Source organism: Drosophila ficusphila, unplaced genomic scaffold (assembly GCF_018152265.1).
Source record: "Drosophila ficusphila isolate 14025-0441.05 unplaced genomic scaffold, ASM1815226v1 contig_791, whole genome shotgun sequence".
Taxonomy (NCBI): domain Eukaryota; kingdom Metazoa; phylum Arthropoda; class Insecta; order Diptera; family Drosophilidae; genus Drosophila; species Drosophila ficusphila.
The window spans coordinates 6,932,368-6,959,561 of record NW_025064737.1 but is presented as its reverse complement, the minus strand read 5'-3'; the positions used below and the strand labels follow the sequence as shown (position 1 = coordinate 6,959,561).

The 27,194-nt window shown below is 41.6% G+C and overlaps 1 protein-coding gene across 1 annotated transcript; it reads right to left on the bottom strand.

The window, feature by feature from the left end:
* Positions 1 to 3,373: 3,373 nt before the first annotated feature.
* On the bottom strand, positions 3,374 to 25,859 carry LOC108101083 (neurogenic locus protein delta). The gene is made up of 6 exons (XM_017205282.2): positions 25,169 to 25,859; positions 19,715 to 20,026; positions 15,967 to 16,033; positions 11,750 to 11,998; positions 8,651 to 8,705; positions 3,374 to 6,462 (listed from the first exon to the last, which is right to left on the bottom strand). Exons 1-6 carry the CDS (start codon positions 25,223 to 25,225, stop codon positions 4,701 to 4,703), a joined length of 2,502 nt encoding a protein of 833 aa, XP_017060771.1. The 5' UTR covers positions 25,226 to 25,859; the 3' UTR covers positions 3,374 to 4,700.
* Positions 25,860 to 27,194: the final 1,335 nt, after the last annotated feature.

Here is a 27,194-nt window from a genome sequence, read left to right as displayed (position 1 = left end):
AAGTGCTGAGATTAGTGCCATTAAAATCAGATAAAGCTACTTAAATACTCCTGATAGAAGATACAAACATCTTAAGTTTTTTTTTAACATTGTTGAGTGGAACTCAGAATATTTGCTGATGACTTGTCTAGTTATATACCTACTATATATACTTTATGTATAACACTTGCACTTAAAAACTAAGCTTTTGCGCTTTCAAGGTCTTGTTTTTTTGAACTGTAGGCTTTTTGTATCCCGAATAAAACCCCTTCTCAAACAAGTACATAGCTACAATTTCCGATCATAAAACGGCCAAGACCATTCAAATCGTCGAGCAGCCTCGTCTTACTATTTTGTATTTCGAATCCGAGCGGAGATTTGTGCGCTGTTGTTTTGGCTTCTTTTTTACAGCAGATTTTCAAGATCAACAACGCAGCGTCACGAGAAGAGATGAAAAGCGAGATCTTTTATGGCGATTAGTGCAAGACAATGAATGCACGATGGATTCGAAAAACAACACAGAAACAGACAAAAATACAAAACTGAAAAAAAGGAACATTTTCAAATCTGAGTGACAGAGACGGACACAAGGCAACCAGAATGAGAACGAGAACACAAAGTTGTTGATTTTTTTTTTTTACTTTGGTTTTCATTCGTTTTATGAGAATTGAGCCAAACATTTTCAACGCGCTCGGACAAAGGCATAATTGTGGTATGAGTCTGGTCTGGGACACTTCGTTTCGTCTTTTATACTTTTGGGGCAATATTACTGTCAACGAATCGTCGCAGTGCTTATGTTTATCCAAACGTAATTTAAATGCCTCTTCAATGGGTTAATTTGGTGTGGAGCAAGGGGCTAACGTAAACACAATTAGGTGCCAAAAAAAAAAAGACGGAGAACGAGTGGAGATCACCACTTACGAGTGGAGATCCCCACACGGGCCAAGATGAAATGACAAAATCTAGAGTAAACCAACTTGATAAACAAACAAAGTGGACGATCATTGATGATGGTCTGTTTGGACCCCAAGTGTGTGCGACGACCTAACAAAATATTGTCTTAGTGCATTTTAATGGTTTAACCCCTTGAGTTTGGCCCGATGCATCTTTGCCGCAATTGTCTGGTAAGCGATACACCAAACCACCAATCCACCAGCCATCTCCCATTGCAGCGCACCTTGGGCTCCATTTCCTCACCTGCTGGCTTAATGGCTCGCCAGTTTAAATGCAAAGTTTACACTTGGGTGAAATGATGTTTCTAACGCCAAGATTTATAAGATTTACCTCAATCACTTATTAATATTTATTATATGTACTTCTTATTTGATCGTGCTGAAACGTAAGACTAACACCAAGATTAACCTAGATTTAATGATATGTTTAAAGTTTTTTTTAATAGTTCATCGGCTTAAAGCCTTTAATCGATGTAAATTTGTAATGTAGGAAAATATATTCTTCGTTTTATTAATAGTTAGTTTTGTCATTTAGAATCTTGTTCTATAATTGTGAAATTTTTCCACTGTGCAGAACTGCTTAATTAGGCAGCATCAGAGGCAAAACCTCGACCTGGTCGCCGTCTCGTCGCTTATTTCTCCTTTAGTACCGCCGCTCAGTTAGTAAATCAGACAGATACGCACTCGGCGGGCAGGCAACTTCATTAACAGCCTCTCGGCCAGGCCGTTTAAAAAGTAGAAATAAACTATTATTTATGATTATTGTGAGAATTTCACAATGGCATGCGAGAATTTATTGTTAATGCTCTGTAGCTTTGCCATCCACTTTGCTGTACGTTGAGGATGGTGTGTGATTTGTTGTAATTTCTAGGAGACGCAGCACTGTGGTTGTATAATATGTATATTATTTTTATGTTATCTTGCCGCACAAACTCCGATTGGGGTTTGTGGAATGAAAAACTATAAGTTGCCATAAATGGTACAAAATATCAACGTAAAAATTCAGCTTTTAAAATAAAAATGACAAATAATTGCAATATAAAATTAGTAATTAATAAATACATTTATATTGCTAAAAATATTGACTTAAATGTTCCCAATTTATAGGGAACGAAAATTGTTTTCACATGGATATTTAAATACTTACACAAACAATGTTTAACCGATATTTTACAAATCGTTTCCACTGTAAAAAGGCTCAAACAACAAATACAACAAGGTAATGACAGCAGAGACAACTAAGACATCAACTTTGATGTTTTCTGGCATTACATATTCCACTTAATTTTGTTGTTTTGCCGGCTTGGCTTTCTTTCTCAGATGGTTGTTTGTCTATTTTCTTGCACTTTTGGCATTTCAAGTTGCAATTAAAATAGCATTTTGTCGAAAATGAGTTCCTTAATTTGCAGAAATCTTTTCCTATTTTCCTATAATGTACTGACTTATTCACCTCTCATTTATTGGCACCGGAAATCTTTCTTCGTATATTTATTGAAGACACTAAAAGAGCATTTTAAGGCTCTTTAATCCATTTTTAATTTGTTGTAATTTGCGAACAGAGTTGGAGAGTATCTAAAACATTGTACTCCACTGTTTCTCCCCCTCATTTCTTTAAATAACAAAACATTCGTATTTATAATTCATTCATAAAAATTTTTTATTGTTTTTTTTTTTCATATTTTTTCTTTGCATTTTTTGTTTGTTCGTTTTTTTGTGGCTTTTTTGTTTGCTTCGTTTTTTAATTTCATTTGTTTAATTACTAAAAAATTTCATAAAATTGTTTAGACTAAATCGTAAGTACAACACTAAATTACAATTGTATGCAAGTAACTACTATTTTTATGGGTTTTTCATTTTCTTCTGGTATAAATATGTGTGTTTTAGGGTCTTATCAACTTTTTACAATTTTCTGTTTAGTGTTTCTCTAATTTTTTTTGTTTCCTTTTTCGGTTTTTCATTTGCAATAAAAATATAAATTACTAAAAACGACTATTTAAAAATTAGATATTTATAAAAAATATATGTGTGTGGCTATAGGCTGTAAAAGCTTATATCCCGTATGAGCGCAGTTTACAGGATCGGAGAGTTTTATGTACAAAATTGGATGAGAGAGCTGCAGTAGCAAACGTATAAAAATATATATACTGTGTAGGATTTATCAGATAAGTTGCTGCACAGTTTGTTTTTAGCACATTTACAACTAGTTTTCATTTCTTTACACTAACGAGGAACCATTTGCAATTTAACTGTAGTTTTGTTGATTTAATTTTGACGTTTTGGAATTTCGCAAACAGTTTTTGCGTCTTTCGTGCTGCACATTGTCTGGTTGTCTTCGGTTTTGAGATCAAAATTAAATTGTATAAATCTTTTTTGCGTTGATAACAAAAAATAATAATATTAAGACTATTTGGAGACTTTGAAAAAACACGAATTTTCATTTGTTTTGTGTATGTATATTTTGTTTGTATATTTCATTCACTTTTTGCTAAGCTTTTTTTTTTTTTACTATTTTTTTAATGTTCCAATTCAGTTTTCATGAAATTTGTGATTCGACTTACAATTTATAAATTCAATACATTTCGTTTACAGTTAAGCGCTAACTACAAGTATTATTGACTTCATCGCTGATAAATGCTCCAAATCGGAATAGGCCAAAAAATTATATAGGGTTGTAGATGGACAAAATTAAAAAATAAAGATTAAAATAATAAGTTTAAAAATCGAAAAAAATAATTGGTTGGTAGGGTAAATTAGAAGTACTTAAAATAGAATCACTAAATGTTTTGCTTGTCTTCGCATGTTTGTTTGTGTGGGGTCTTTAAATTAATATTAAACTAGAGTCGAGTTAAGTTTAGTTTTTCTTCGTTCGCTACATTTACATATACATAGTTAGAAACTAAATAGTCGAGATAGTGTCAATTTATGTAGTTTTTTTGTGTGGCTTTTCATCTTTTTCTCTTATCCATGTCGTATATCGATGTGACCTATGAGTACTATATACAAATCGCCCGATCCGGCCGACTGCCTTGCATAGAAAAGCAGCCCCGTTTCGGGCGGCGTCAATGAGGAGGTTTTCTTTTCAATCGTTTACATTTACGTGTACCATTAATATTTACAATTTATACCGAACTAATAGAAAAAATAGATTAAATTGAAGCAGATTTTTCAGTAACATGCAAAACGTCAAACTGTGTGGAGAGTCTTCTCTTCGACTCCGTCGTCCAGTGGTTCTTGGTCTTGGTCTTGGTCTAAATTCTAGCAAGCAATTGGTCAAGTGGGATGTGGTGGTGTCAAAAACAAATAGTTTTCAATTTCGAGAGGTTAACTTTATGGTGTACAACTTTAGGCTTAGGTCAGTCCATTGGAATAATCAAGGGAGCAAATACTGTTCCCCATTTGCTGTCTCGATCGAGTGTTTCAATACGTTAAAAATTTGGTTCAATATGTGTGCTTTTCAAATGAATAATTTCTAAGATTGCGTTTTATAAAATCTATAAAAAACGATCGAAACGGCCTGGCTTGCAGTTTTGCTAATTACTTTACAAATTTTTGAGGGAGTTTACGAGTTATGCCTGTTACAGATATTTCATTTTTTTTCGTGGCGACTAAACTGCTTCAATCAACAACAACATTTTGGCGTCTCTCTCACATTTCGAACCCAAACCCAGTCTTTTCTTTGTGTGTGTGCTGTTAGCTCCTCCATGCGGATTTCTCCGGATTTCGTTGGAACCCGTTCGGATGGAGTGTTTTTTTTTTTTTTTTTTGGAGTTACATATGCGGAGTGCCGCAGACCACGGACCGCTGCTGTTGCGCCGTCCCCGCTCCGCTGCCCGCTGCCGAGGCGGCGGCCATCAGTTGAGAGGAGCAGGCACCCGCCACGCCCGCCGCCGCCAACGAAGGCCAGCGCTGGCTGCAGTAGGATCCCTCGCCCAGCACGGAGATCCTCTTGCCCTCCGCCGCGCCCGGTGCTCCTCCGCCAGACGCTCCCTTCGAGGAGCTGCCTGCCGGCGAACCGCGGTGCATGAGCGTGGGATCGGTGTTCAGTTGCTTCTGCGACTTGGCCCTCTGCAGCGGGGCGACACAAAAGTCTGAGTTGGCATTGTTGTTGTCCGCCACCGAGGCCACATATCCGCCGTACATTAAGCACTCGTCCGCTGCTGCCGCCGCCGCCGCTGCCGCTGCTGCCGAGGCGCAGATGTTGTTGACCGACTTGTCCCATGTGTTCTTGATTATGTTCGGATTGCCGCCGTCGAAGGTGAGTCCGCTGTTACTGCCCGTTTTGCCGCCCAGCGAGGCAGAAGCCAGTGCCACGCCCACACCACTGCCGTTGTGATGCATGGTGGCCACCGCATTCTGCTCGTTCTGCTTCCTGGCCTCCGCATCGTCCTTCTCCTGGGCGCGCTTGCGTTTCCGCTTCATGCAGAACACTACGCAGGCAGCGATCACCGCCACCAGAGGCATGGCCACTGAGAAAACGGCAATAAGCACCACCTGGGCATTGGTCAATCCATCGGCTCTCGCTTGCGTTGTGGCGTACTGGTGGGCATCGAAGGTCACCGAATCGTAGGACTCCTTGTCGCACTGCGTGCCACTGAAACCATTGGCGCACACGCACTCGAAGGAGTTAACGCGGTTCATGCAGGTGCCGCCATTGTGGCAGGGACCACTGCTGCACTCATCGATGTCCACGGAGCAATCCTTGCCGGTGAATCCCGCCCGACAGGTGCACTGGTAGTCGTTGTTCAGATTCCGGCAGGTTCCTCCATTCGCACACGGCCTGATGAGGCACAAGTCCACTTTGCTGCTGCAGTCGGTGCCATGGAATCCGGGAACACAGTGGCAGCGATACTGGTTGATCATGTCTATGCAGGTGCCGCCATTCTCGCACGTCCGACCGAGGCAATCATCGATGTTCGTCTCGCACTTCGAACCCGTAAATCCCGCTGGGCAAATGCACTTTCCGTTCGGTTGACAGCTTCCTCCGTTGATGCAGGGATTCGGACTGCAGTTGTCCAGCTGGAGTTCGCAGGTGGGTCCGCTGTAGCCAATGGGGCACTCGCACTGGTAGCCCTGACCTTTGCTCCCCAAATTGGGACGGACATTGCGACAGATGCCCTGCTGGCACGGTTTGTCCGCACAGGTCAGCACTTTCTTCTCGCACATCTTGCCGCTCCAGCCACTGGGACAATGGCACTTGTAGCCCGTCTTCGTTGGCGGCTCATCGATGCAGGTTCCGCCATTCTGGCAGGGATTCACATCGGCATCGCAGGAGTAGATCTCCGTTTCGCAATCATCGCCACTGAATCCGGGAGCGCACTTGCAGGTGTACAGTCCTTCGCCGGTATTGAAGCAGGTTCCGCCATTCTTGCAGGGCCGGTGGTTGGTGCAGTAGTTCAAATCCTGGTTGCAGTACAGACCACCCCAACCCTCGTTGCAGATGCAGGTCCAGGGTTTGTTGCAGGTGCCATGGATGCAGTTGGGTTCCACTTCGCACTCGTTGCACAAGGCGCCCTTCCAGCCCAGTTGGCAACTGTAAAAAAATAGAAAAAGGAAAGGGGGTGGTTAGTGTGACCGTAGGTTGATTTTTATAAGAAATAAATAAGATTGTATAGAGTGCCCAATCGTATGTATGAGTAACTGCTTAAGCTATTTAACCTTTGTTTGGTAAGTCTTGTAGGTAACCCATTTGAAAAGTTATAGTACGACTTTTTGTACTTCTTTTTGAGAGGGTCTAAAAGAAATCAGCAAACACACTTAAAGATCTTTGACTCTGCTTATTGAAGCGCCGCGAGCGCTGGTTTACTTTTGACTTTTGAATGCGAGCGAGCAGGACGGAGTGTTGGGGCTCCATCACCTGTTCCACGCATCTCTGCATCCCGCTCCCTCCCCCACGTACACTTGTTTGCATGCCACGCTTGATTGCAGTCGAAAAAGAGGCACAAGATGGGCAAGAAAAGAGCAAAGAAGATAAGGAGCGACGGGGAAAGGAGATGGCTTGTCAACTTGAAAGAGTCTCGTTCGCAATTGAAATAAAACGAATGTCTCTGCAAGAAGTCATATCCGCACACTTGAAAATGAAGAAGAGAAAGAGGGAGAGCCGAGGGAGTCACAAAATTTTTGCATTTCTCACGATCATAAATTGATTTCGAACCAACGAACGAAAAAAAGTGCTTCCTCTGCAACAAATAAAGCACGCACGCACGCAAATGCACGCATTGCCAGATGTAAGTGTTGACTGGCCAACTGCAAGGCGAAAAAGCCTTCACCCACAAAGATTTCAATAGTTAATAATTCAAACCAAGACAGCTAACCTGTTGAAAAGGGGGAGGCAGAGTGGGTGGAAGTGCTGGAGGTGGAGAGACAAGTAACAGACAAACAGCAAACAGACGGACTGGGAGACAAGTAGTAATTGATATGCGTCAGCCAGTGTGTACACAAAGAAATGTCAAAAAAGCAGCAGTCGCGTTGCCAACTAGCAAATGTGTGCTGTATGCGCTTAGAATTATTAAAATATTCCCACCGTCAAACAACATGGCTAAGTGGCACGCATACCCGGGCGTATCTGCGGTTTCCAGCTAACAATTCGATTCACAAAACAGTTCCACCAATCACTTTACTTCACTCCATTCCACACAATGATGTGTTGATTTTGGTGCTCTTTTTATATTTGGCACAATTATCGCCGGACCACAAAATGTTTGATTTCCGCCTGGCAGTGAGAGAAGTTTATTGGCCAACATAATGCATAAATAATGAGCAACATCCTCTACTCTCGACGTTTGAAAATCAATTTGGCAGATCGCAGCTAGTGTGGCAACATTTTCATACAAGTTTTTCAAAGGAAAAGGGGTATTTCGTTTAATATATTTAAAAAAAAATTATGTAAAAACATTGTGTCTAGCCGTATTGAACTTTATTCCCCGTGCAGCTGTTTTTTGTTGAAATTGTATGCTGCAAATATCTGAAAATATTTGCCAGCGTCGTCAAAAGTGTTCGCTTACACCTTGATGGGCAAAATGTGGGAAAACTTCGGTACTTGTAATTCAATTTGGCCGCCTGGCTTTTACTTCGCTTCAAAATTGTAATGCAAAACCCCGGCCAAATCAAATGACATCGCGCCGAACCAAAAGAATTTCTGCGGTCGCCGAACGAACAAACGAGCGAGTAAAAAACGTGCATTAAAATCCAAGCAAAAAAAAAAAAAAGTAAAAAATAAAAATAAAATAAAAGAGCAGCAAAGTGTTTTCTGCCCTTTTCGCAAAGCTCACGGTAGCACTCAAACATTCAGCATTACATTGAAAAGGTGTGCCCCATCATGATAGTTGTTGCTGTTCTTCTTGTTGTTTTTACTGGGTGGGCAGGTAAAAACAAAAGCTAAAAAGTAGCTAACAACAAACACAAACAAATAAAACGTGCAAACACAAAGAGGACAAGAATCATCATTAAATTGAAGGCAAAGGAACCCGTTAGTTGCAGTTGGCAACAGATGGGTTAATTGAATACGTTTTCTCTCAGTTTTCAAGTTGGGAAAATGATCTACCATTTTCCATAAAGAAGTTCCAAAAATGAATAGCTTGTTGATATAATGACATTCAAAATGCTAATATTTTGATGAACAATATCCATTCATCAAGTTAAATTTAATGAGACATTTCCTGATCAGTTATATGTTAGCACAAAGGCCTAATCAACTAAATGAGATCGAATAAGATACTTACACGCATTGGTTGGGCTTGTCGCAGTGTCCATGTTCACAGCCTTTGGCGCATTTGGCTGCAAATAAAAAAGAGAGGGAAAATTTAAATATAAATTAATTGAAATGTAAACAATACGGGTGCTGGTGGTGGGGGTAAAACACTTTCCCAACTTAAAACCTAAATGGCTTTGAAATGGACTCCCCACCTGTCCGATAAACTAAAACATAAGCCCGGGGGACACCCACTCGACAACGAGCTGCACAACCCACTCACAGACATCGAGATCCATCAAATTGAGGCAATTCCGAAGCAGAAGTGCCGAAAAAACTTTCTTTTTCACGCGTCTGGCAATGAAAAAAAAAACCCCAAGAAAAAATGATGTCTCTGGGAAATAAAACAAAGCCGCGCGCTAAACAATAGGAAAACGTTTAAAACGTTTTAGCACAGACTAAAAATGAGGAAAGCACAAAAAAAATAAGACAACAAAAACTATAAAAATGAATCATGGCCAGTGGCTCTCAAACTCTCGGCGTTCGGCGGTGTGTGAGTGTTTTAAGCCAAGCAGGAATAACTTGTTTCTAAGGCCAAAAAGGAAACACACAAAATGAAATAATCCCATGGCCAGGAGAAGAAGAAGCAGCAGCAGCCGCAGCAGCAGCAGGCTGAGCAGCTGAGGCGGAGGCCGTGGCCCAAAACAGAAAACAGATTCCCAAGCTCAAAAGGTTCGACGAAAACTTCGATTGGAAGCTGGGCGCTGCAGTCGGACGGAGTCGAAGTAGAAGCTGGAGTCAAAGTCGGAGCTGGAGTTGGTAGTATTGGAGTCGGAGTCGGGATCTCTCCGAAGAATGTGGCAAACATGTTTCGGCCGGCGAGAGAAGCGGCAGCAGCAGAAGGCAGGAAGTTGGGGAGTTGCCACAAGGGCCTAGAGAAGGGGTAAAAGTCGTGAACAAAACTAAAAAAGGCAATGCCAAAAGGAGCCCACCACCAGAACGTGGAAGGAGCCGCCGATGCCGATGCCTATGCCTATACCGATGCCGATGCCTTTGCCGATGCGGCTGATGATGATGCTCCTCTTTAAACCGAGTGAGTTTCATTCAGAAGCAAGCGGCAAGCGGCAACGGCGGCGGCAGCAGCAGCAGCAGGAAAATTGCTAGAAAATCACAAAAACGTGTTCTGAACGCGGGGGGCAAACACAGCACAGCCCCCTTTTAATATATATCTATATATATGGGGATGGAGCGTAATATTGGCAATTGCCAATGATTCTTATTACCTTCGCCCGCAGTCGAAATAGATTTTCCTGAAAGTGAAAAAGAAGTTCACACGCTTCAGGGCAGAGATAATCCCCGCTAATCGAATGATATATAGTCGAGTAATTCGCTCCCTTCCGCTTACTTTCACTTCTCCGGTTAAGGGTTCTCGAAACTCTTTTCAAAAGCATCTCGCAGATGCATCTTTTTAGCACCCACTGAACTGCCAGCTGCCTGCCATTCATGAACTTTAGCCAAAATAGCTAATTTCCTTGAAATTAACTCCATTCATACATACGCACTTGGCCAAAAAAAAAAAAAAACAAAACGAAAAAAATACAAAAAACAAAAGGGTAAAGCAAAAACTACAAGACCTTTTGGGCCAATTTACTCCGTTTCGGCTGTTTTGTTTTTGCAGCCTGCACGTTCTGGCTTTTTATTTGCTGCTCCTGCTGCTGGAAAATAATTTTCGCACATGTGTGCGAGTGTGTGTGCCTTAATTTAAGCTCATTTCTGCGCATTTAAGTTGAAAATAAAATATAGCAAGCAGGAGCAGCTGCCTCTTCCGCTGGCAACTTGCTAAACCGGCAGCAGGACACAAAAATTATCTGCCCCGAAAAAAAGGCAGCGGCAGAAAGACAAAAAAAAAAAAAGGAAGAGGGAAACGGAGGGGAGCGGAGTGGAGAAGAATCGAACCGAACCGAAGAAGCCCGTCTTCAGGAGGCTACGACATTTAAGGTGTAATCAGACGTTGCCACAACAGCCCTAAAGGAAGTTTGTTCTTGGGTCGACAGTCGACTCTTCTCGGGTCCTCAGAAATGCTCGGCATGCAGACGACGATGAACCAAACCGAAGCAACGCAAACCCAAACCCAAACTCAAACCTTGATCATCATCTGTACAAGTATCTGTGCGAGTGGACCCCTTACGCAGACCAAGATACACCACCGATACAGATACAGATACAGATACACCGGCACCACACCTTTTTGGTCCAAAAACCCGGGCCCTTGCACTTGGCGTGGGAAGATTTTTGTATGCCCTGCTCCTCGTCATCATCATCATCATTCGCCATCGCCATCATCATCATTGGTCTGGTGTGTCTGCTCTGATTCACAGTTGAAAATGTTGGTAGAGCAAAGGTAGCTAAACAACGGACTACTACCAACCAACTACAAAGGGCTGCCCGAATTTCTGCTCTCGGCAGTTCGTTAGACGTTTTGTTCTGCCAATGACAAATGACTTTTCCCCCACACGCTTGCATTTTGTTTTTCGTTTCCCGAACTCCATTGATTTTTAATTTATTTGTTTGACTTTGATTCCTTACCCCCACTTGATGGCCATTTTCTGTATTCAAATTTTTGTAGTTTTCACATTTTGTCAACTCATCGCCTCGTACGCATTCGAAAAATAATTATACTTTAATTCGTTCGGGGCAGCAGCAGCCGTCTGTTTTTGGGCATTGTGTACAATCATCTCATTTGATTTGACAAGCAAGTGATTTTCAATAATAATGAGAGCTGGCAGGCAAAAGGAAAAAAATCAACTTAAGTTTCGAGACACTTGAAAACCGGGAGATCGGCAGAAGCAACAACAAACAGAGCGGGCCAAGTGTTTTCGGCGTAAAGAATGCGTGGAGTGCCGATGGAGGCTATTGATCCGTGTGGATATCTAAGACCGAGATACAAAGTGTATCTCTGGGTTAAGCTATAGTGGATGTTTCATCAGATTGTGAAATATTCTAATGGCTGGTATGCTTGTAAATCTGAGCAAGTGAACTTCAGATGTTTCAGGGGACTTTACAAATACCTATCGTTTAACCTTATATAAAGTAAGCCCCCTCCCACACTTAAAAAGCATTTTCTACTTACGTTTGTGACAGTAATCGCCCTGCCATCCGGTCAAACAGATAATTTCGCCGGTGTCGGAGCAAGTGGAGTGTCCAAACGAATCGTCGCGCGGCCGGCAAAACTTGGCACAGCCGGATCCGTAGTAGTTGGGATCGCAGGTGACGCGGAAATCGTACTCCAGCGAGGTGTACTGCGACTCCGACTTGTTCGTCTTCCAGTCGGAGGACACCTCCAGTACCTGCTGAACCAACAGTCGCTGGATAAGGAGATCTGCAAGTAGAGAGAGGGAGAGATCGGGACCACGATTAGTGTGTGAGAACAAGTTGAGCTCGCCGATAGACTAATGAAGATTAATTGGGTTAAAGATGATCCGATGAGATGGCGCTCGGGGCAAAAAAAAAAAACCAAAAAAAAAAGATCGAAAAACCTCTGTTTGGAATGCAGCAAATGGGAAATAGAAGAAAAAAAACCAAAGACCGAAAATCGAAATCGAACGAAGCGAAGCAACTTGAAAACCCCCAAATGCAATTGCTTGTCACAGAGTCAAGTGCTCAAGCCGAGGTATGCAGTTTGGTTAGGACGGAGTACGGAGTTCGGAGTACGGAGTACTACTTGGTATTTGGCGATGAGAGAGCCAAAGCTGGCAGACAGACACGGGGCATGGCTAAAGTACAACAAAAAAATAAGTAAGAAAAAAATAAATGAAAAAAGAAGGCAGCAGGCAGACCGCCAGCCAAGCTCGTCGAGGCATTTTTCAGCTGTTCGCCGACCGGTCTCGACTTTGGGATGGCTGTGCCAACTCGTTTGTGTGCGTCGCGTATCTACACAAATGCAGATACTGCCACCGATGCAGATACAGATACATGTGCAGCCACATTATGCCATGGTCTATAAAGTAAATTGCAGGTGCATGACTATTCGAATTGCATGTAGCTACAGCTACAGCTAAAACTAAAGCCAAAGCTAAATCCAAAGCCAGAGTTAAAGCCAAGCTAAGCCGGAGTCAGGTTATCTGCTTATAAATCCAACTCAAATCTCCATCGTAAATATTTCTTTTAGAGCTCAGAGCTGACAGAACAAAACAAACCAGAGAAAACCCCCATTTCAGAAGCCCCTGGAAAATTAGAGCAGTGAAAGCGAAATTAAGAGCAGAAATAAATGGAAATCGAATCCACTTTTCCTTTTTACTAACAATCTGCGACTATTGGGCAACCGACTAAAATATTTGCCCAAATATATCAAACCATATTGTCAAAGCTATATATTACACGGACACACATATGGAGCGAGTCCATTGACAAGCAGCCCAACTGGTTGGCCAATAAAAATATTAAATAAAAAATTCGGCAACTCCAAAAACTCACTAATTAATTACCAAAAATATGCACAACTCAAATGCGGCAACAAGAATTCTTAGCCAGTTGCTTGAGCCGCTGGCTTAGCTGTTGGCAATTGCATTTTTTTGGCCAAGACTCGAGTGTGTTTGTGTGTGTGCTTCACCTGCCGACGAACGGGGCCGACAACATGGAAAAGCATTCAATGCAAAAATCGCACCAGCCAACAACATTCCCAAAAACAAAAACAACTGCAACAAAAATTGAATTGTACTTTGTGGTTTTATTTACATTTGCAACACCGACACACACTCGCTGGCTCACTAGTGCGATAAAGCCCATAGGATTTGTGGCATGACAGGTTATTAGACAAGCCGGCAAGAGACGCACAATTTTTCTGGCCAGTTTGGCCAGTTTGGAAAAACGTGCAATAAAATATATCAGGCAAATTTTGTGAAAATATTTACGCAAAGTTGCGTTTTAATAATTATCTGTGGAAAAGCGCGTCGTGTGACAACTTTCCCATTGGCCGACGATCGCGGAAATGTGGAGATTTTCAATATTCAGCAATGCGGGAATTTCGGGAGGTAGTTAGCCAAAAACAAATATTTAATGCATTTAGCATTAGGTGGAATATTTAAAACGGAATGAAATATTTAGCACACTAATGAATTGTTTGAAAAGTCCCCTTTCAAACCGCTTTGTCAACCCATTTGCTGCGCTCAACAAATGAGTGAAATTTGTGTGCAACAAATTTGCAACAAGAAATCCAAACTTGACTCTGACTCCCGATCCGCTGCTACCCCTTATCCCTCTCCACCCAATTTTTTATTTGCAGCATCCGCCTCCCCAAAGTATCGCTGACTTGGACTTGAGGAATTTTTTCGAAAATACCATTTTATCAAGACACACGACGACAACAAAAACGAAAACAACAACGACAAGTTTTGTGGCAGCCAGACAGACAGACAGACGGACAGACGGACAGACAGAAAAGATCGAAGGAAGCCAAGTCGAAAAAAGAGAAGTTGGGCTCTTGTTGCCGGGCTGCCGCTTCTTGATCCAATGAGTTAAAATTAAAAGATAAGCATTTTAACAACATCGAACCAGGAGAGCAGCGGCCACAACGTGCAACTAACAACTTTGGCATTGGCAGAGATTAATTGGTAGGTAGGGATAGGTGAGGAAGCCGAAGAGCCCGCCGCAGTCCGGCGAAAATCTCGAGAGCCGTGAGTTGAAAGATTTCTGAACGCATCAAGCCGAGAGGCCAGAGAATCACCTTGCAATGCCTTCTACACGTAAGGAAAATTCCCAATAATTTATAGAAGGATAATAAAAAGTAAAGTACTATAAAGTGCAAATTGCTTTGGACTTGGATAAAATATTGACATATTTCGAAGAAATAGAAAAACTTTCCTTAAATTATAATATGTTAGGGTTTATTCAAAAGAGTATTTTTTGCAGTGCCTCTTTGACTTCGAACTGGGGGATTCAGATTCTTTTTGCCCAGCAGGTCCGGTTCCTTTGGCTGTTCCCCGTTTAGCTGGCCTCAGGCTCTGGGCGAAAACCTGGCGAAAAGGTCGCCATGTGCGTTGCCCCCTCCCCCCGCCCCCTCCTTTATGTAATTTATGTTAAATGAATATAACAAAAAAGAGCTAAACTCGTTGGCAAAGTGCTGCGGCGTAAACTTGCTATGCAAGTCCAAGTATGCGGGAGATCGTCATTCAGCGCAGCGAATGAAAAAAAGGAAGAAAAAACTGTGTTGCATACTTTTAAATAATGAAATTAATCCTTGACAGGCGGCGAGACTAGGAAATCTCGGTGTGCAGAAATTGAAATTGCAATTGCTGGGGAGTTGGGAACTGGAGGTAGGAGGGAGTTTCGGGACGGAGGAGAGCGATACTTGTACCGATAAAGATCTATTAGCCTGGGACCGCCTCGGAAATTAGCCTGGAGTCTAGCCAAGGCGGCACAGCGGGAAACCGAGTGAAAATCGGTTAAGGAGCTCCCAGCAAAACAATTAAAATTCCTTCAAGGAATAGGCCAAGCTAAATATAGAGGAATCGAAAAGGAAAAAAGGGCCCAGCCGAAGAAAAGGCGAGACGACCAAAAAACAAAGAGAATAACATGCTAGAAATTCCTATGAAAACTCCATAAATCTTGAGCCAAAAGAAAGTGCAGGTAGCTAAGCCCCAAGCAGGTAGCTTCTCCTCCGCTCTTTCATCAAATTGTGTGGGAAAGTCAGCCACAAAAAAAGTGTTTAAAAAATCCGAGCTGAGGAATCTTTTCTTTTTTTTTTTTCCTGTTGAAGAAAGAAAAATCGGTATGCTTTGTCAAGGATTTGCGCGCTGGCTAGATCCTTGTGTGGTCCTTATCTCTAAAAGACAATCAGTTACTACACACAGATCCATGTAGCATTGTTTTCAAGATGGATTACACACGATCTCTCGGCGATCTGTGTTCCCGATCGAAACAATTGGAATCGCCTTGGACTTGGACTGACTAGCGTTTAGTTCGTGAGCCCGAGCTTAATTGCACTTTAAGCAAATGAGGGATGGGCAAACCTCAACTTCGAGCACACTTCCGTTCCAAGCTGGCAGACAACAAAAGGCGACAAAGTCTGGCCCTCGATTATCCCCCGTGTGTGCGAGTGTGTGTGTTGGTTATTTAAAACCACTCAATACCCCGGAAATCTTACACTGAGCGAAGAGGAGCAAAAGCTAGAGCCTCTGGCAAGGAGGTATCAGGTTGCAGGTTGTGCGATCGCTCGCCGCATTTTGACAGCTTTCGATCACAGGAAGCAGGATGGGCCCATAAATATATTTTTGGCCATGTTGCAAGGAAGTCATTTTCCAGGCCGAAAGCTGTGGTTTTATTAAAAATATATATATATATTTTACTTACTGTTGGTTCGCGCACTTCCACTGTTGTTGGTATCATGCAGGGCCTCGACGATCAGCGAGAAGGTGCCCTGAAAATCGGAAAAGAAGAGGAAACGGTTAAAGAAAGTTCACATCTAAACGGGAAATGACGGGCACTAATGCCGCGCACACTTATCAAACCGCATCGACTATAACTAATTTCGAGCTAATGGAGAGAAGCTCCGCCGCCCCCACATTTTGCGGCCACTCATTATAAAGAGATTATGACAGGCTGCTAGGCAAGTTGGCCGCCCACAAGAGCTGGGGACCAAATCTAATGCAATGCGAATGCATTTCAAATGCAAATCGGCAAAATGCAACTTCGAATGCAACCGGCAGGCAGCGCCCTCAATTCACACTTGATTTCGAATGCAGCGCTGCTGGAAAAACCGGCAGAGATGACACAAAATCCGATTCCAAATCCGAATCCGAGGCAAGGCGAAAACCAGCCAGCCGATGGAAACTTTTGCAGAGGTGTCTGCCGCGGCAACGGTTTTCCATGGGCGTAGCACTCACAAGCTTTGGATTGCGTAGAGCATTGGGCCCCTCGATTCGCGTTGCATGGCATGTAAATGACTAATTTTTCGACCAACTTTCGATTTTGCGTGGGCCTGTGTGCCACACAACCGGAGATGTAGAATTAATTTGGTTGATAAGCTAGAGTTGCCGATTGATTGCATAACGATTGGGCATGCATTGCCATTTGTTATTTGTATGTGTGTGTTTGCGTTTGTCAGACATTGAAATTGCACTTTTCGCGGATCTCTTCTATTTGTCGCTGGGAATAAACGTAAAATTTATATGGGCACGACAGGAAGCAAATCAGACATAGATGATCAGCTTTACCAGCGGCACACAATGGGAAATGAGCAGGAAAGGTAATAACAAACGAATGGCTAAAATGAAATGAAGCGCTGCGATGGTTTATTGGTTTTATTGTGCAGAGAAATAAAGTTTTCAACAGCAGCTACGTGATTGCTGGTCGCCTGCATAAAATATTCCATTGCGGGAACTATTTACAAGTCCAATTTATGTGGCTTATGTAGGGGATATTAAGTTGGGATTACCGAATAAAATATTTAAACAGTTTTTAATCTGCTTAAAAATGTATTTTCCAAAAGGAAGTGGCTTTTTTTCCACCTTAAACGCCTGCCCTTAGTGGGCAAGTAAAGTATATAGATTGCGAGTACCTATAGACACTCGTGCAATCGTGGCGTATGCCAGATCCAAAAATAAATGAGGCAACATGCATCAGCGGCCGCTTAGTGAATATCGCGTGCGTCGGTGCTGTATATCAACGTCAATATCCAGCATATAGCATATAGCGCAGGGATCTGGATAGAGTGAAGTGCACTGCGGCTGGAGTAGGAGTGGTAGCCAGACACGTAGCAACAGCCCAGGGGGACTGACTCTCCTCAGAAGACACAGCCCGCGGACCGAAGACAGAAGACACAAGACAGAAGACACAAGACAAGACAAGACCGTCTGACGGGGGACAAAAGTAGCAAAGTTCAATACGAACAAGAGGAGCATGAATGCTGCCTGCCATCGCTTGACTATTTTTAGTCACCAGGGGGGCGGGCTGAAAAGGGGGAGTGGCTGAAAAACCCCCCAATGCAACATTGCTCGCTATATCTTCTGGCGTGTCGTCAGGCATGCGTGGCTCGTCTTTCGTTGTTTTAATTAAGTGCAACATTAAATTAGTTGATGCAGCCGCTGCTGCAGCAGACATAGTCATACTATAATTAAATTTATAGTTTGACCTAGAAATATTTTGAAGTTGAAAGTGCGCGGAAACAGACCGAAATAAAGTCTAGAATGTGTTAGAAGCCTAAATAGAATAACTAATTTTAGAGAGCAAAACAAAGAGCTAAAAATCGTGTCCTTCTAAAAATAAAGTGTTCTTTTGAATAAAACAAATTAAAGTTTACCAAAACAAGTCTAGAAATATCTAGAAATCCTAAAAATACAGAGCTCCAAGTAAACTTGTTGAAGAAGTATACAATAATTTCCCTTGTTGCAAGTTTAAATTATTCCTGAGATCAACAATTTGGCGCGTGCTTTTATCGACTCTGCGTTTTAACATAATTATGCCAGCCCACAGGTCGCTAATTGTTTATTTATGCCTGCCCGCAGTTTAACCGCTAAAATGTATGCAGCTTACACATTTCACGTGCCAAACATCTTTCGCTACCTGGATCCGTTGGTAATAGCCCCCCTGCTAACTTTCCTCCCCCTTTTTCGGACCATGACTTTGCACACTCGAGATACATGTGTGTAATGATAATAATAGTGACGCTGCACATGCGCAGCTCTAAACAATTAGGAAGTAAAGTGTCTACGCAAAGAGAAATAGCAAAATATGCTTCACGGAAAGAGGGATCGAGATATGGTAGTGGAGAAATACTTATGTGGGGAGAGCGGTAAAAACACCCCTTAAACTGCGGGCGCACTGACACAAAAATACGTTACAAACTCCAGTTATTGCTGGCATGAATACCTTGAAGCTTGAGTAACTTCTTCGTTTTCTAGGGTGGACCCATCCTCATCTAGAGCGAGTGTGGTAGAGCCTCTTGTCGTAATAATAATTAAGAAATGCACGGCATACCGAGCCGAGCCGAGCCACAACCGCGATATACATATTTTTCCTGGCCAGTCGAGCTGAACAGAATGAAGACTAGCGTCTGTGGCGGCATTTCAAAATTTCAGCCATTTATTGGGCACACGTGCGCTTTAAAGAGAAATATAAAAAAAGGGGGTAAAAGTCCTACAAAATAAATCACCATAAAGGTGACGTCTTGGATCTTGCAACAACCCTTTGCTGAACCACCAACATACAGAAGTTATAGAACTATAATGTCTTATACATTTTTTATAGAAAGTTTTCAAAATTAAAGAGTTTGATATTTATTATTTTATATTTCTGAATGAGAAAAATGAAATTATACTATTTATCCCCATGAGAAGTCAAAACTGGGAAAGCGCTGGGCAAAAAGTAACGGCAACTTCGGGAGCACAAGGGTGGTTTATAACCTTGTGTTCCAGCGATCTGGAAATTGTCGCTCGCCGGTTCCTATATCAGCGTATCGTATAGGATCGCTGGTGGTGGTGGTGTGGCTGAATATGGTGGTGACGTTGCCGGTGACGGTGATACGGTGGTGGTGCGCCGTGGTGCGGTTCGCGCACGCGTTTTCAGCGCATTTTTAATAGTCGACAGATGTTTGGTGCGGCGTGTGCGCCACAGCCAACAACCCTCGACAAGGACGCTCGGCGGAAATAAGCGCGGCAGCCGGGGAGTTCTTCTCCCGCGGGAGCGATCAGGGGCTATAAAAAGCCCAAACAAATTAGCAAAGATGCCGCACGAATAAGTTTTCAGACGAAAAACTACGCACAGCGCAGAGAAGACAACTTGGAAATTTTTATTGACTGACTGAATGAGTGACTGGCTTCGTCGCAGGGCAAATCTAAATATAAAAGCCATCCGCACAGGCCATTTACAGGCACAGTGTCAGCGAAAAGTGTTCGGCTGGGCCCTTCATTTAATGACGTTTCAGTAGGGCAATATGTAATCAGAATAAATCGGACGTTTTCATGTGAATTTAGTGCTTTATTGGGCTCTAATTTGCAGTAATAAGGTATTAAACTTTAACTGACAATTAAAATTGATCGTTTTGAAAGTCCAAGGACTTTAATAACATTATCGTAGCTCATTGTTCTAGTGCTTTACTTACCGGCCATGAGAACGAGAACGGGAACTGGATGGGATTCGAGAAGCCCTTGTTTTGGAAGCGCTGGGCATCGGTCAGGTTGACCGAGTTCTCGCCCAGAATGGGCGTGACCACGTCCCCGTAGGTGCACGGCGATGTGGTGTCGATGGTGGCCTGGTAGTGCTTCAGGCAGACCCGAAACCGCGTCTTGCAGCTGCCGAGGCACTTGCCCGTCGCGCTGTCCGACTCCCCACTGCAGCAGCGGCCCTCGTGGTCCCGCCCGTGATCGTTGCTGAAGTACCTCAGTCGCAACTCAAAGCTGCCGGAACTGTGAACCTGCGAACGGATGCAACAAGGGGGTATTTTATTAGTCAAATCAAATTAAAAAGCAATTCATTAAGGCACAAGGAGAAAAAAAACCAGCAAGCAAAGAGGGGCCAAAATCGAAGAACAAAGAATGCAGCTCCCAACAAGACGATAAATCTTTCAGCATGGTATTTGAACAAAAACTGAAATTGCAGAGGAATTTCAGCGGCAACGACGGCAGCAGAAAAGCGGAGACCCATGCAAAGGACAAAATGGAAACAGGCTTATGAAATATTAAGCGAGAACCAAAACCGAACCGAAAAAGCCCGGCCACATGACAAATGCTCAGCAAGCGGTCTTTTTCTTCAGTCCGCTCCGTTTCGGTCCGATTCGGTTTGCAATAAATTCAACTTGGCTTGCTCGACTCGACTGGGTTTTGGCTTTCTGCTCGACTTTCGTTTTGAAGCGCCGACAATATTTGCATATTTGGATTTGCAAATTTGTTTGATAGCCGTCGTCTCATAAATTTCTCAATTAATTCGTTCCCGTTGAGCGAGGTGTGAGGGAAATTAGCTAAATGGGTCAAGCATGTTTTCGAAAGTGTCGTTTCGGGGATTTTAATTGATTTTCTAATATTCACCATGTAAGGAAATTTTTATTAGGTGTGAAATTAATTCGCAGATTTGAAAGGGAGAGCTTAGTGTTTGAATTCTGTTTATAGATACTTAAAAAACGTTTCTACTTACTTCCTCAAATGGAAAATTCGAAGGGAAATTGTCATTATACCGCGATTTGGACTTGGGACTTAAAACTTAATTATGACTTCATCATCTGCCCATAAATGGGCGAGACAAGCCACCAATGCCCAAAAATAGGCGCACTGCGGAGTTATTGCTCCGTTTTCTATAACTGTTCGGCAATTAACATTTCAGCCACAACAAGTGAAGCTTGTTAAAACGACAATTTAATTGTTAACAAGACATGAGCACAGCAGTGAGTCGCGCTGTCTCTCTTTCTCGCTTATTTATTGTCGAGTGCTCCACATGTGGCTTGGGAAGTTTTGTGGGTTTTCCTCTTCGCTTTTGTAGGAACACGGGTGTTTAATTGCTCAATTAAGCAGAAGTGCGGTCCAGAGATGCTGTGTCGAATCACAGGTGTAATCCCAGCCGGAAAAATAGAGCTTAAGCTGGCGCTAACATTGTTCAAAGGCTTTTCCAATTGTAATTGTAAGGGAATTTAGAGCGAAAGAGAGGGCGCACCAAGCGAATGTAAACGTCAAAACGAAAGACTTAGGCAACGAACGCGGTCAATATACAAGAAAATGTACGGAAAGAAAATGGAATGTGATGTGATACTATTTTAATAGTCTTCTTACCAACATTCGCTTATTCGCGTATTTCAGTGTTCAGGATTGATTAATTTTGTAACCCGTAAGCAATTAATCTAAAGCAGAATTTATTAACTTTATTCAATTTATTTTTTTCCTCTGTATGTATTAATAAGCAGCCAACAAAAACAAAACGGACGCAAAAGAGCAGCACAAAAAAAAACAACACAACAGAAAAAACTTAAATAAAAGAAGCAGCAGCAACAGGCAGCGACGTCGACGCAGACGTCAGAGAAAAACGATGAAAAAATGTACAAGTAAAACCGAATTGTTTCCCACGGCATACGATTTTGCCGGTCAACATTGATGGTTAAAACGGGAGGGAACGAGACGGGAGCACAGAGAGTGAGAGAGCAGCCAACAAAAGGTGTAAGCGAATGAACGCCAGGTGAAGAAGAGCAGTGCATGCAGCCATATTGAAAGATCGCCAAAAGAGAGACGAGGCCCCAAAGCTATAACAGTTTAACAGAGAGAGCGGTAGTTGTTGTTGTCAGCTGAGCGCAAAAAGAGCAAAACGTGACTTAAAAGTGAATTGGAGTCGCGTGTTTGCTGGTGTGTGTGTGTGTAAGCTTACAAGCTGCAGCTGCCAGCTGCTCCAAAAGAGAGAGAGGGAGAGCGCCAAAGAGCGGCTCTCCCCGAGCAAAAACTTGTTTTCAACGGCGCTTTGAAGAGGAGCATAAATATGCGCAAAAAAATAAAGAAAAGAATAAGAAGCAGGCAAAAAGAATTAATAGACAATCAAGCCAAACGATGCGTCTGAATTAATAAAAGAAATAAAAAAAGAAAAAGGAGAAAGAGGGAGAAAAACCATTGAGCGGAAGGAAGGTTATAAAGGTGGGAGGCGGAAGGCATATCCAATAGAAAGCCAAACTAAGCTAAACTAAAAAATACTGGGATAAACAAAAAAACGCACTCACAAACAAAGGCGCAGCAGTTGTCACAATATGTACACAAAAAACATAATACGGCAACAAGCGGCAAATCAATTTGCATAACACCAAACAAACATTCACACACACAGTTTAAAGATGGTGGGAAGCAAGGCAAAACAAAACAAAAAGTGCAATCGTTAAAACCACAATAGTTTTGTCCAGCATTTGACACCAATTTCGGTTATAGTTTCTCACACTGTTTTGAGGACCCCTAAAATATGCGGTTATTATTATAGTTCCAAGGGAATGTAGACAAAGGTAAAATAGGTAAAAAAAAAGGTAGTTTACACTTTTATCGATAATATCTGATTTTAAATTGGCACACAATTTTAAAACAAGACAACGGTTGCTATTAAACAACAAAACAAAAAAATGAAACGAATTTAAACAATGAAAATTGTTTATCTTTTTAAAAATTTTTTAACACAAATTTTTAAAGAAAATTTACTTTGAATATTTGTATACACCTTGCACAATCTGCCCCATGAGTTTAGCGTATGTACCTACACTTGTTGTGGTTCTTTTTCCGTTTTTTATTTGCCTTTGCCTTCAACTATGAACTCCACTACGCCTGAAGATCAGAAAGGTAAAAAATGGGGGATACGAGGGGTTTCCCCAGGTGGAACTTGAAAGCTGGAACTGCCAAGCTCTCAGGTGGGGGACAGACACTTGTTAAAGTGTTAGAAAATAGTGCGTTGCATTGTTTACCTTTTGCTTGAGCTGTTCTTTGTCTCTGTTTCTTTTCTTTCTTTTTACTGGGCACTACTCCTATTTTTACTGCGATCACTCAGGCTTGAAGCGACTAGTTAGTTAGTTCTTCGTTTCTTTTTTTGCCATTTCCACGTCAACTTGCCTTGACTGACAGACAGTTGTTGTAGTAAAAAAAAAGAAAAGAAAAATTCACAAGGGGACATAAAAATGTATGAAAGCACGCATTTTTATTATAATTTTCCCCGACTTTTCCTCGGCTTTCCTACAGGTGTTTGCTTTAATGCCCCTTACTCTGTATGTTGTTTATTAATCATTTAAATTCATCATCATAATCAACCGTTAACAACGGGCTTGAGAAACAGTTACAAGCGCAAGTGAATCATCGCATTGTGTGGGAGTCGTCTTCCTCTTTGGCTTCTAAATTGCAATTAATTATGTTATACGGAGAAAGAGTAGAGCCGAGAAGACTACGAGAGTTCCCCCACGAGTACGAGACTTCATTCATTCATTTCCATTCCTTCGGCGCTCAATGTTAATATGAAAATTGCATAAATGCCAAACCCAAAGACAGGGCGACTACGGTTATTTGATAGTTAAATTGATATTTAAACGGAGCATGGGACACGAAAGGGTTCGAAAAATTGTGAGAATAATATAATATAGAATAGGGAGAAAATTGAATTAAATTGCATTGCTAATAGCGGGCTAATTGCCCGAGATATTATTTTAAATGGCAAATTAAAAGTATTCTACATTTAATTTAGCTGGGAAATGAGTCAGAGCTTAGGTATCCATTCGGGGCAGATGTTTCTATATATGGGGAAACATTTCAGCTGGTCGCAGTCTTAAGACCCCAGGAGGTTGCCGTCGAGACACTTTTATGGAACGTTGTTAAAATTAGCGACTAAATAAAAGACTTGAAAAAATTAAGCTGGTCGAAGAGTGAAGTAAAGCACGCAACGTGCCAAAAGTTTGGCGAAAATAAGGAGACGTGCGGAGTTTGGAGGAGGTTAGTAGCACATAAAATGTGAACAGAAAATAAGAAGCTAAACCAAACAGTGATTATTTTCACCAAAAACACATTTTTAATCTGTCATAGGATTCTTTAGATTGATTTAACATTTTCTAGTAAAAAAGGAAATAAATTATTCTACATATAGTTTTCCTAATGTTAAAGTCCCCATTTTTATCCGTGTACGCAGGGGATGCTGGCGTTAAAGATCAATGAAAGCATGACAGAAAAGTACGAGAAGAACGAGGAGCTAAGCAAGTGAAGCTGCGCATGTGTCGCCGTTGACCTACGCAGAGCGTAAAGTAAACCGAAAAAAATCGCATGTAAAAAGCGCATGCAAAGCGGAGAAGAAGAGGAGATGACAGCGAAAACGGCAGATGTTGCCCAGCATCATCAACTTTTTAACATCGGCTTGTATAGCACTAAGGTCTCATATTGAAATCGAGCAGTATTATCATTTTTTGCTGCTGTTCAAGAGGCATGCGCCGTTGGTGGTAAATTTTGATGTTGAGGCAGAGTTTGATTATCTTTGTTGTTACACAGAAATAAAACAGTATTATTTTATGAAAATTTAGCAACTTAAGATATTTTTTCGTAAAATATCTTTAAGTTCATTACAGTTGATATTTGATATTTTGTGCTGTGTATTCGTATTCAACAATTTTTCGGGGATGGGACCTGTTTGGCCATTGGCCTCGCCTCGTTTTCCAAACTAGTTTTCATCTAGGAAGCATAATTCGAAAAGGGTGATCCGATCCGCAGTTTCCACCCCTAAAAAGCCAACCCGCTTAAAATGCGAGCTCAGCTGTTTCTACCCAAAAGTTCTCAAGTTACAAGCGTTTGAAAAAAGTATTTAAGCAAAAAGAACGAATTTAGAAGCAGTCCCAAAAATAGATAATTTCGGATCGTATTAAGCCACCCACCCAAGATTTTTGTAACATGTTTAGTAAACCTGGCAACCCTTAACTTAATCGCTTCTTCCTTTTGGCCACAAAGCATGCGCACACACCACGCCAACTGCAAAAATTCAGCGGTGAGTGCACGCATGCGCAAAAAAGGAAATGGAAAAGTGCCCAAAAATTCAACTTGTTGGAAAGACAATTTGGGAACTTTTTTAGACTTTAGCTCACCTGCACGATGACTGTGAAGCAAATGAATGCCGTTAATAAACATTTAATCCAATGCATGTTTATTGATGTTGTTGTTGCTGGTTTTTTGGATTGAGTGTCGCTTTTAGTGTAATAATCCACGGGATGTGTGTGTGTGTGTGTGCGGCAACTACTCAAATTGTTTATTGTATTTTAATTTGTGGATTTTTTGGTTACTTGTCGCACATGGTTTTGCAATTCGCTTTTAGCATTTTCGTTATTTTGCTGCTGTCGTTGTTGTTGCAAGCTACACGTGCACGCGCCACATTTTTGTTGTAATTTCCTCGAGTGTGTTTATTTTTAAGTGTCGCGAGTTTGAAGCTTTTCGCGTGTCTTCTCCTTTATACGCAAAGAAGCGCAAAAGGGAAAAGCGAGAGAGGGAACTAACGGTGCAACGATTCTTGCTTTATTTTTTTTGGCGGAAACACTTTGTATTTTTCTCTTAGAAGATCATATATTCATTTGGTTCTGGCACTTTTTTCAAATTTAAATAAGAACTGCCAAGATTCGCGGAAAACTGCAATTTTTGTGAAATTATTGCATTGGCAGTTCGCGTCACACACTGAATGATTTGGTCGCGAGTCGCGGGACTTGTGTTTTTCAAAATACTCTAGCTGCGTGCGGAGCGCCTTTCTTGAGTTACTTTCGCGGCCGAGTTGAAAAACGTAATGCCGTTAAGGTCCCAAAGCGAGACCCAAGTCCCCTATAGTTTTACCTCAGTCCGCGAAACGTCCTAAAATATACCTCGCTCAGTTACACCACTGCTCTCTCGGAGGCTCTCTCACCGTGCTCTCCTCTAGCTGCATCTCGCTCTGATGCACGGCGAGCACGCTGCACTTCTTGCTCTCGCGCTCTCTAACTATTGCCGCCTGCTCTCTCGCTACTCTGCGGAAGTGAGATGGACTGTGCTTTTCTCTCGCTCTGACCTACGTAGTTGGTGGCGCAGCTGCTCTACGAAACGAGTTTCGTGGCTAAAATTAGGAAATTTCGCCGGCAGATGGAACAAATGTTGCTGCAACAATGTTGCAAGGAAATGTTGCAAGCATGCTCACTAACTCTACTTTTATAAAATAGTTGCCAATAGTTTATAAACAAAAGGACATTCATTACTTATTTCACAAATAACAAACAAGTTGTTGGCAAATATGACGGAATTTATAACAATAACAACTAAATATAATTCCTTGAAGAGCCTGAGATATCTCACTTCAAATGGATTTCATGTGTCAATTATTTCCATATCTTTCAAAATTATTTAATGTTAGAAGATTGATTTAAAGTTCGTATCCAGCCTCTTATCAAAATAAAGTTTATTTAAAATAAACATACATTATTGTTTTAAATTTTAAAAGAAGACAATTAATATCCTGTAGCCGAAATAGAATAAGCACCAAATTTTTCAAACCAGCGGCCGTTGTAAAAATTTCTGAACCTGAACAATTCTTTCTGTGAAATGTATTATTTCTCGATCTGACGGCTATTCAAAGATGTTATTTTCCTATTAAACGTCAGTTAGTATGATGACTAGAGCTCGGATAGTTATGCACTAAAAAAGGCAATATGCAATATGCTGTTATACTTGGAATATTTTTTCCTTGAACTGCACACTCAAAATACGTACAAAATAAAACTGACCCATCAGACCGAAATACTTTGGAAAATCCGGATTTCATACGCAATATAAATTTACCGCCCGTTTCTTTTCTAATCATTCCGATTAAAACTTTTAAACAATTTTAAAACAAACAACTGATAACTTTGAATGCCCCGAGACGAATGATAATTTAAGAATATAATAAAGCGTTTATTTTTATTAGTCATTACCCAGTGTCGATCATATGATGAAAATATACAACTTGAAAGTCAAATTACTTTAAATTCCACGCAATAATCTTATACGTAATTATGTATTCAGTTTTCTGTTGTTATTCGTATCAGAACGATTTTCATATGTCACAGCTAAATTATTATCAGTTTTGATGAATGCAATATTAAAATATGCTCGAAC

Excerpts from the sequence above, each read along its gene's own strand:
- LOC108101083 (XM_017205282.2), bottom strand. The coding sequence starts at position 25,225 with ATGCATTGGATTAAATGTTTATTAACGGCATTCATTTGCTTCACAGTC. Across the intron at positions 11,999-15,966 it reads TGGAAGTGCGCGAACCAACA|ATCTCCTTATCCAGCGACTG; the intron begins GTAAGTAAAATA and ends CTCTACTTGCAG. Across the intron at positions 6,463-8,650 it reads GACAAGCCCAACCAATGCGT|TTGCCAACTGGGCTGGAAGG; the intron begins GTAAGTATCTTA and ends ATTTTTTTACAG.